Here is a 10,722-nt window from a genome sequence, read left to right as displayed (position 1 = left end):
GCAAGGGTGAGCACATCACTCAGCCACCCCAGGATGGCGGTTTTGGGGAGATACTGGTACAGAGCCCCTGGAAGCGGGACCATGGGTGATATTTACCCTGGATCATAAATACCAGGTTTGGCAGAAGCAGAGGAGCATCTTCCCCCAGGAAACAGGGCACAGGAAGGCAGCCTTTGCCCTCCCATCCTGAGTACAGGAAAGAAATATCCCTTTTTCCCCCAAATCTGGTTCAACTTCCCTGCTCCAGGGTGGTTTGGCTTCACAGTCTTCACATCTCGCTTTAAGATGTATCAATTCAGAGCAGCACTGGTTGGGTACCCTTTCACTGAGGGGTAAAGAAATGCAGGACATTATAATTTCTGATTGTTTTTTTAAATTCAAAGTTCATTCAATATTTTTAAATTAAACTTCAATAGTAAAAGGTTTCCAGCCATAACAGCAGAGCTCTGTAATTTAAGACTAAGACACACATACAACAGTTTCATCTGCCAGGATTTCTCCCTGAGAGATTCTCCGCTTCGAGCTGAACATGGTTTCCAGCATGGAAACCCCAACCACCAATGACAAGGACCCCGCTTCACATGACAGCGGCACCATCAGTCTCCTCTCCAAAGAAAAGACCATCCAAACCAAACTTCTCTGCTGCAGGCCTGGAGCTGAGCTCCCCACTCCAAGGACAACAGAGCAGGAGGAGGACAGAGTGGTTGGCCAAATCCTGACCAGAGGTGGACAGCAGACTGAAGAGCTGAGCAGAGACTCTGTAGCATCCATCAGCTCAGCGGGTCTGAGGGTTCCTTGGAGAAGTTTCCACAGTGTCTTCTGTGGAGAAATGAGTGGAGGACATAGCAGCAGAGAGGGTGGCTTGCAGGCAAGCCTCCTGCCTGGACAGCGACAAGGACACGAACACCAGCACATTGACCCAGCAAGTGCCGAAGCCACCAGGATGACACACAGCCAGATGCTCATCTGTGGGCATCTCTGGAGCAAGCCCTACCCATCTCCTGCTGACAATAAGCCTTGCATGGTCTCCCAAGCGCCCAGGGAGCAGGAAAAAGCACCTTTTTCCTCTTTGGGGTCATGTATTTATAGATTGAAAGACACAAAAATAGAAAAAGAGGCAAAAGAGTGCACGCTAAGGAAAAAAAAGTTCACTGCAACAAAGAGCAGAAGCTGGAGGTGGGAAGGGGTCTCTTTGCCAAACCAGTGGCTTTTCAGAGAGGGGGATCATTCCTCCTGTGTGTGCAGCGACCAAGGTCAGCAGGACTCTCCCTTCAAAACCCGCCAAATTCATGTTCGCAGTATCCTACGTAGAGAGGCTGCGCCTGGACACCACGCCTGGAAAGAGAGTGGAGATGGCATTAGGCAGCAGGCACAGGCAGAGCTCGCAGTTAGCGGAGTGTGGGGTGGCCATCACTGCCCCACCCCAGGCATGACAAAGAGGGCGATGTTTCCATCCTGTGCTTATAGACTTTTTTTTTGCTCATGCGTGGATGCATGGGGTAAGGGCAGGTTTCCTGAGGAAGCTGGTGCTGCAGGAGGGGTGGCAATAGCTGAGGGGTCCCCCTTCCCCAGCACAAAGCCACCAGCCCACACTGGCAGCGGGGGCTCTCCTCCAGCACCACACAACACAAGCTCTGTCCACACACAGGCAGGGGAAAAAGATCAGGACTTTCATCAGAATAAGGGTCATTTTGTGGCAGGGAAAGCCCACTTCACCCTCAAAACCCTTTGTGCTGTCCCCAGGAGCTGGCAGCCAGCTGCGAGGAGGGACATTACCCAAGAAGCTTGCAGCGGAAGTCGGCCAGTCGCACGTAGGCATCTTGCAGGTTCCTGACGGTCGCGTTACTCCACAGTCTCTCAGCTACAGCGCCAGCTCTCGGCCTTGAGGATCGAGGGACAGAGGCAGTTAGGGCAGCAGGGAGCTTGAAAGCTTCTCACACAAAGCCCTGAGCTCCCAAACACTTTCCTGACTAACGTCATTTGGCACACAAAGGCACAAGACTTCTATAGATCAAAATACAGCAGCAGCAGGTTGTACAGGAGCACATTACAGTCTTACAAACCCTCATTTCAGGCTCAGTGAAGCTGTCACTAGCACAGAGGCACTACGAGGGGAGGGGGACAAGCCCCACGTTTGGCACACGTTGCTCAGCAGCAAAGGAAAGAGGCCTGAGCTCTGCCCCACACGACTCGAGCTCACCTCCCCACGGTGTCTCTTACCAGAGCCTGGGGGCCAGGTTAGTGACGTCCACATATTCACCCCACATGCACGCCTCTCCGCCGATCACCCGATGCTTCTGCTCGGGGCTGCCTGCCAGAGGACACAGAATTCAGGTGATGGGGTGTTTTAAGAATCATAAAATGGTTGGAAGGGACCTTAAAGCCCATTGAGTTCCACCCCCTGCCATGGGCAGGGCCCCCTCCCACTAGCCCAGGTTGCTCAAAGCCTCATCCAGCCTGGCCTCGAACCCCTCCAGGGATGGGGCATCCACAGCTTCTCTGGGCAACCTGGGCCACCGCCTCACCACCCTAACAGGAAAAAACTTCTTCCAAATATCTAACCTAAATCTCCCCTCTTTCAGCTTAAAACCGTTACTCCTTGGTTTTACTTGCCCTTCTGGAAGGCCCTCCTTCAAACCCTGGGCTGGGGGAGACAATGGTCACTCAAGCACCTTCACACCAGCAGCAAAAACAAATTAGAGACCCAGCCTTTATGCTACCTCTGGGTCACAAGTCAGCTGTTATGAGAGCAGGACACAATGAACACACCTTCAAAATCCAAGGGCTCCACCTTGTAGGCTGCCATCCAGTCCTGCCCGTAGGAGATGCGGTTGAGGTACCAGGGGGCAGAGAGCAGAGCCCGGTAGCCAGCCTTGGTGACATTTGCCATCTCCTGCATGTATGGCGTGGGGTTCTCCTTCCACACGTGGATGATGGTGTCTGGCCTCACCTGCAGAGCACATGTGAAACCCATGCATGGGATGACCACCAAAAAGAACCACCCCAGCCCCCGGACAGCACCCCTAGAACCCACCAATACATCTGGTCAGGGTGCTGGCAGCATTCACCCCAGCACTGCGGTAGGGAAATCAGAGAGCTCTCACCTCCACGCTGTTGTCAAACACCTCCTGCCACACGATATAACCTTTGCCAAGGGAAGAGATGATGTCCAGAAGCCTGCAGTGGAAGGAATACTGAGTTTTGGGTCATGCCAGCCACACTGACCTCTCTTTGCTGGTCGTATACAGCCAAAGTGGCAGCACCGATATTCCCAACAGCCACACCAGGATGCAAAGATATTTCTGAAGAAGGGATAAAGCACAGCTCCTTATGGAGCTTCTTTCTCTGCAGCCCCAGGCTTTTTTGTGGTCAATCTCCCAATAAAATGTGGCTAGGCTACTCCTTTTGGGGTCAGGGAGACATGCCTGAACAGGAGTGCTCCTGAAAAGGAGATCTAGTGTCCTCGAGACAGCAGATGACATTTGTGCTGGACACATATCGCAGCTGCAGGACCTGCTACTGTCCTTACCTTTGGATGTAGAACGACTCTAATTTTTTGTAATCTTCACCAAAGCCCATCTCCCTCATGAAGGCACGAATTTTTGGATTGGATTTCCTGCATAGCAAAGAGAAGAGAATAAAAGCACTGCATCTTGAGCTCTGGAGAAAAGCCAGGACATGGCCAAGTCCTTCCCACATCAGCCGGAGGAGAGCCTGGGGGAGCAGGACACCAAAGATCTGCAGATGATCATGGCCAAAAAGCAATGGGTTGGGACTCCAGTCCCATATACTTCCCCTCCCAGTCCATATCCAGACTGATTTCAGACTCACCAGCACGTGAAATCCACCTCGTCACCACCAAGGTGAAGAAAGAAATCTGGGAACACGGTGCTGACCTCTTGAAACAAACCGCTCACAAACTGGTAGGTGCTATTAAGGATGGGGTTGATGGGCCCATAGGTCCCGGAAGGATCCTTGCCCAAATAGCAGGGAGTCAGGAGACCTGGAGCACCTAGGGTGGAACAAAACACAGGACAGTGAGGAAGGCGCTAAACGTCGCTATATGGCCCTGTACAACCCCCCAGACCCTCCTCAGCACAGGCCAGCTGGACACCCCTCTTTTTCCCCCCTCTGCAATAGCTACTCTGAGGACCGGACACAGCCACGCCAAATCCTTGCAGGATGCTACATCCTTCACAGGTTTACTCTCTGAATCTCTCCCCACTGCTTTTTTTTTTTGTTGGGGGGCGGGGGGGAGAATGGGGAGAAAGGTGGGTGGGGAGATTTCTCCAGGAAATCACAGGCAGAGCCACTGGGGAAAGATGATGCCAGTGCAGTCCCCAGCACCCTCTCCCAGCTCCACACACCACTGCAGACAAGAAAGGGGGGCAGCCACGGTTTTGGCTGAGATCATATGTACAGGTTGTACCCCAGGACATGGCATTCGGGGGCAGAGGAAGGAGAAAGTAAGACAAGATGATGTTTTCCTGGAGCTTCTCCCACTTTCAGACAAGGAAGAGGAGGCAGCTGCAGTCTGGGAGCAGGGAGCAGAGTGTCAGGACTGGGGCATGGCTGAGCAGAGCGGGGAAGCTTGGTCAGCTGCACCCCTAGTCATACCCAACATCCTGGCAATACCCATGGTGCCAGATGTTCCCAAAACCCACCCAGCTTGGACCCAAGTAGAGATGGAAACGTTTTCTCTTTGGATTTTGTTCTAGAAGTTGGACCACTGGGTCTTACTTCCTCCAGCCAATGGCTTGCTCCACCCCAGAGCCAGCCCGTGCGACACGGCTACCCACACACTTTTTTGGGATCCAGGCTGCAGATCCCCTTTCTCCTCCTGGTACAATTCCAACCCTTCTCAAAACAGCAGCAGGCAGGGTTTTGCTTCTCACCTGGACCCCAGGAGAGGGTGTGCCCAGGCGTGTCAAACTCTGCGATAACTCTGATGCCACGTAGCCGGGCGTACTCGATCACTGTCTGCACATCATCGGCTGTGTACACGTGGGTCATGGCATTGAAAGCTCCCTGGGGGGGATACACAATCTCAGCGCCTTGCTCAGGTGCCAAGGGAGGAACCTGGTCACCCTGGTCTGGGTGCTACACAGTGATCGGGGTGGGTTACCTGCTTGCTGAGCTCCGGGAAGGTCAAGCTCTCGTAGGGGAAAGATGGGTCATCCACAATGTGCCAGTGAAACACATTGAACTTGTTGTAAGCCATGACATCCTGGGAAGGAACAGGAACAAAGGTGAACGTGTCCTGCCCCTTCTGAAAGGTCAGCCAGCTTGCCACAGAAAGGAACCAAGGTCCCTATGCTCCAAAAAGACAGAGTCCCCAAACGCTCCCCAGGACCCCAGAGGGATTCAGACACCTCTCTTCAAACACAACAGCATCACAAAGAGTTGCAGAGGGCCAGGAGTGCTTCTGCTCACAATAAAATCCCTCTTCTCCCTAAAACTGACCCAATGGGGGGAGACCTGGAAGTTTAATTCTGCACAGGTTGAACACAGAACCAACCATCCACCGTCGTCTAATGTGGCAGGGAGGAAACCAGTGTTTTCCCTCGCCTCAGAAAACACACAGCCTTGGGAAGTAATCTGGATTGCAGGAATCCAGGATAGATGAGGGTTTTCTTCCTTCTCACATTTATCAAGGGACCTGCAAAATGACCTGAACGAGGGAGTTGTGAGTTACACCAGGAGCAAACACAGCCACTGGCACAAGGAAGGATCTACAGCACGGAACCATTTTTCCACATGCACACCTCTACACTAAAAATTGAGGTCCTGCTGCCATCCTGCCCCAGCCTGTTGCTTCATCTAGGGACAAGCAAAGCTGGTTTTGCTCAAAAAGCCTAGCTTTGACAAACTCTTCCTTGACAAAATGTCTACACATTAAGACAGGTCCCAGGATCTTTCGGAAGGAGCAAAAACTCAAAAAGTCCTCCAGGCCACTCAAGAAGCCCTCGGTTGTCACAGAAGAAGGGACACCCAACTAAACCACATCATCTCCCCACAGAGGCACCGTACCAGAGTTTCCAGGATGGCTTTCAGAGGCAGGTAGTGACGAGAGGTGTCCAGCAAAAGCCCTCGGTGAGCAAAGCGGGGAAAGTCCACAATTTCTGTCTCGTTGATGTAGTACTGCACACAGAAAGCATGGTGAAGAAGTGAGCAGGGCTGCAGGCAACACTGCCATCAGCAGGAGAGAATCAGTGTCACCTTTGTCCCCAGGGCCAGCGGGACAAGGAGGGTAGTCTCACTGCCCAGCATGCACACAAGCCAGAAAGAGCTGCAGTGCTTTACACAGTCAGAAGGCAGGGATTTGGCTGGATTTGTGAATCTCTACTCAGCCCTGGGTGAGGCTGTGCTGTTCTGCTGGTAACCCCTCATCCTCAGCCCATCCCCACGGAGGTAGGAGCATTACTGAGAGCTGACTGCCCCGGGAGATGAGGCCAGGACTCACCGTGCCATTCTCATCTCTCCCAACGAGCTGGCTGAACGTTTCGAGGCCTGCAGGAAAAACCACACAGAGTCCATTTCTCAGCACAGATTCCCCCAAAGGACAGAGCTCAATTAACAAATGAGCCTAGAGAAGAAGGGAGGCACAGAGAGACATCCCCATAGGCAGGGAGAGCGAGGACGCCTGACAGAAAGCACACCTCACCTCTGAGAGCTCCCCAGACAGCATCCGCGAAGAGCCACAAGGAGCCTCCTGAGACAGACAGCTTATCTGAAACACAGCATCAGAGCGGCCCATGCCGACGTTAGGTCCCAGACTCTCAAACGCTGCTGCAGGCAACAACAGCCCCAGCTAGGGCGTTGCAGCTGCACCGAGAAAAGGTTTTCATGCGGGACTGTACCCCAGGATCCCAAGGAACCAACTTTTGGGTTTCTTTTTTTGTTTTAAACCTCTCCCACTGCTTTATCAGTATCCTAAGGTAAATTGCTCCCTCCCTGCCCCAGTTTTTCACAGTGAGGATGCTGCTTCCCTGAAACTGGAAGGAAGTGCTGCATGGTGCTATTTCCAACTGATGGGCACAGAAACAGCCACACTCCCGCTCCACTCGCTCCCTCCCGCTCCCAGCCCCTATACACACAGTTTTCCTTGGATTCCAAGCTGGGAAACCCATCACAGTCTGGCGTGGCAACAAAGACAAGGAGCTGAGTGCAGGGCGTCTCCCAGGGTTGCTCATTCTCTGCAAGGGACACAGACCACAGATATCAACACCATCCTGGCTCTTTTCCCTGCTCCAAAATTCCCAAGTTCTAACATGTGGCAGAAATGGGCATCTCCTTCTTCATCCCAGAATAGGCACAGGAGTGTTCAGTGGGGGCTTCTTTGGACACAAGCAACCAGAAGCACGCAAGCTGATCTCAACCTTCAGCGCAGAAAGGAAGCCCCTAGAGAAGGCTTTGGAGTTAGAAGCTTAAAGGAGCACAAAAAGGAGGAGAGATATCAGATTATGGTCTAGCAGCAGCCCCCAAGGCTTCCTGGACACCAGCCCCTGATCTAAGCAACAGCCACAACTACTCAAATCTCGAAGGGGTGAAGAGCTTCACGCTTCCAAACTCTCCCAGCACTGGAAAAAAAGAACGAACCCAGGAGCTGTGATACCCTACCCACACTTCTCAAAGAGCAAAGAAACCCTGCAAAAAAGGGGGAGAGGATGCATACAAGGAGACTGCAGAGCTAGGCTGAGTTAGAGGTCACCAAAAGGTCTCGCCCAGCACAGAAAGGTTCCCGACTGATTTTCACTTTCTGCAGAGCAGGTCCCAGGCACAGTCACCCCAGCCACATTCAGATCCCAATCAGGAGCTCTGGCCGTGCTTCCCCATCTGAAGGAGCACTTCCAAGGATGCACAGCCCCACATCCTCACCAGAGTTGCTCCCAAGGGAGGTGTTCAGCCTTCGCCAAGACACATGGGGCTGCTCACAGCAGTCTCTGGACAGCAGGAGCACAGGTTAGCTGAGTGGGAACCTCCTAATCACAGCCAAGGTGCATGCCTACAACCCCACAGAGTTCCCAGGAACAACTCAATACAGTCATCAAAAAATAAAAAGCTTGGCTTGGAGTGAGCCTGGTCAGAAGCCAGGCACCAAGCAGACTTCAGAGAGACCATGGCACTGCCAGCACTCAGGTGAGACTCAGACATCCCACACTCTGAGCCAGAAAACCCAAATTTCTCCATGAAGGAAGCACAAAATCTTCACAGAGAGAAGGGAAATGGCACAAAGAGAGTCCTCAGATTTGAGGCTTCTCTGTTGGTTACAGACGAGTCGGTAGCCAAGGCAACCTCGCAGATGTGCAAACTGGCACAGCAGCACAGCAAGAGCTGCTCCCTCCGCTTGGCGAGGCGGCAGCTCCCCAAGGACAGCCCCTCTCAAGCCTGGTGACACGGGAAATGCTCACTCAGTTGAGAAGCTTCAACAGAACTGGTCCCACCACCATGCACCGTTTAAACCCACCCTGGGAGACATTGCCAAACCCAAACGTGGCCTCCTTGGCCAAGGAGCAGGCACTGCCCACCACTACCACAGCTCGAAGGCAGGGATCAGCCCCCCATCCATCACAAAGGCTGAAATTCGTGGTTCAAAAGAGCGCTGTGAAGGCACATGTCAAGTTAATTAAGGTCATGGACTGGAAGACAAGGATGCTAAGACAATGATCACAGCAGGATGGCAGCAATAAGACACCAGGTATGGGAGGTCCTGGCTTGAGCCCCACACAAGGCCCCGGGTCTCTCCCTAACTCGTTTCGGAGCTGCAAAGCTTAACGACAAGAAACAAGGAAAGAGAAGCAAGGGAAAATCCCGATTAGAGATAAGGAAAAAAATATTCTTCACCCTGAGGGTGGTAGAATACTGCAGCAAGGGCTCAGTTCTCCATGTGGGAAGATTGCAATTTCAGCTGGACACAGAAGCTTGACCCAACTGAAAAGCTGCCTCTGACTCCAGGCTTGGCTCTGTTTTGAGCCAGGGCTTGACCAAAGACCCCCATATGTCCTACCTAACTTAACCAGTCTCCATTTTCATGCTAGAATCCCAGCATGAATGCAGAGTTTGGACACAATCTCACTTGTCTGTTAAATTGACATAGCAGCTTTCTGAAACAGACAGAAAATTGTTTCTGTCTTATTTTCTCTATTAATAGAAACTATTTAATTCCATCCAGGGTTTCCATTGTCTGTTACTACTAACTACCCGTGCAGGGGGGAAAAAAAGGAAGGGAAAAAAACTCTAAAATTAAGCATGTAGCTTGAGCATCATAAAGCAGGCTGTATGGAAAGCGGTGAGTATGCACGCAGAGCTCGATCTTGTGATCACAAGAAGTTGCTCCGAGCAATTTCATGGTCACATTTCCCCTCTGAGAGGAACAGGAAAGTGTGAATAATTACATCAGCCATTTAAGTTTAGTTCCTAGCAGCAAAAAACAAACAAGAGGAGCCTTCTTGGATCCCAAATTAAAATATATTGCTGCTTACAAGGGTTGAAAAAAACAAAATAAGCCAAATGGTTACCCTCAGTGTTTCAAACTTGCCTTTGTTAAAGCACGATGCACTCAAGAAGAAGCAGAACGGCTTCCAGTGGCATCACCCTTCTCCGCTTTGATCAGCAGTGACAGAGTTCACGCTGACATTTAAAACACTTGGAAGCAGAGACACTAGCTCTTCTTGATGAATGAAGCATTTAATCTTTCCCAAAAACAGAACTTCAGGCTGCTGCAGACCCACACAGGCACTGCGCATCCGTGCGTGCCAGCTCCCCAGCCTCTGTTTGCCTCCGTGAACGCAGCCAGGGAATTTCCTGCCATTGATCTCAGACATGCAACAGGTCCTATCATGAAGAAGCTCGGCTACAAGAAACCTTTACAACCTGTCCCAAATCAAGCCCAGGCTCTCAACGTTTTGCCTTTCCTCATCTTACCCTACAATTCCAGGATGAATCCAAGAGCGACCACCTCTCTGCCAGAAAAGCCATGCTCACCTTGGGTAGAAAGACCCCCGTGACACAAATATGTAGTTGCCAGAAACACAAATAAAGCAACAAGAGTCTTTCCTTGCAGCAATGCTTCACCCTGGACACAAAGAGCTGCTAGGAACGGAAAGCGCCAAGCCTTGCGAAAAGTACTGAAGCCAGAGCAACTGCAGCACCAGAGCAGCTCTCCCCGCAGCTGCAAGAGAAGGAAGCCGAACGCAGCGCTGGGGGGCCAAAACGCGATCTGGAGGAGATAAAAAAGTGAGACGGAAAGTGGAAACTCTTGAGAGCAAGAGCCTAACTCCTCGAAAGAAACGCAAGACAACTAGCGCTCACTGTGCCAAACAGAATCAGATTTTATTTCATTTTCAAACGTGCGGGCAGCAGGCATTGCCCTCCGCAACGCTGCCCTTCACCACGAGATATCTCCAGCCACTGCGCCCCCAGCCCACGGCCGCCACCTCCCCTCACCCCCTGCCCCCCAAACTGAGGGAATGGGGGGTTAAAAACCCAATCGCCCCAAAACTGAAGGAATAGGGGGGATTAAAGTCAATCAGCCCCCCAAAACTGAGAGAATAGGGGGGGTAAAAAGCCAATTGTCCCAAAACTGAGGGAATAATAGGGGGTTTAAAAAGCCAATTGTCCCCAAAACTGAGGGAACAGGGGGTTAAAAAGCCAATCGCCCCCCAAAACCCGTGGTGTGGCCCCCAAAATAAACCAAGGATTGGGTTTGTGGGGGTTTTAAGG

At 51.9% G+C, this 10,722-nt stretch overlaps 1 protein-coding gene across 1 annotated transcript; it reads right to left on the bottom strand.

The window, feature by feature from the left end:
- Window positions 1-1,271: 1,271 nt before the first annotated feature.
- Window positions 1,272-7,196, bottom strand: HEXA (hexosaminidase A (alpha polypeptide); the record flags this gene model as incomplete). Its single annotated transcript, XM_010081179.1, has 13 exons — window positions 1,272-1,335; window positions 1,777-1,881; window positions 2,221-2,311; window positions 2,770-2,950; window positions 3,105-3,177; window positions 3,530-3,616; window positions 3,832-4,012; window positions 4,896-5,028; window positions 5,126-5,227; window positions 6,031-6,141; window positions 6,464-6,510; window positions 6,665-6,730; window positions 7,098-7,196. Coding segments are annotated over 13 exons (1,340 nt in total), but the record flags the coding sequence as incomplete, so codon positions are not given.
- Window positions 7,197-10,722: the final 3,526 nt, after the last annotated feature.

The sequence above is a fragment of the Pterocles gutturalis genome, unplaced genomic scaffold, assembly GCF_000699245.1.
Source record: "Pterocles gutturalis isolate BGI_N339 unplaced genomic scaffold, ASM69924v1 scaffold11689, whole genome shotgun sequence".
In the NCBI taxonomy this organism is placed as follows: Eukaryota; Metazoa; Chordata; class Aves; order Pterocliformes; family Pteroclidae; genus Pterocles; species Pterocles gutturalis.
The sequence above is the reverse complement of the archived record's forward strand: the minus strand, read 5'-3'. Positions and strand labels throughout refer to the sequence as shown.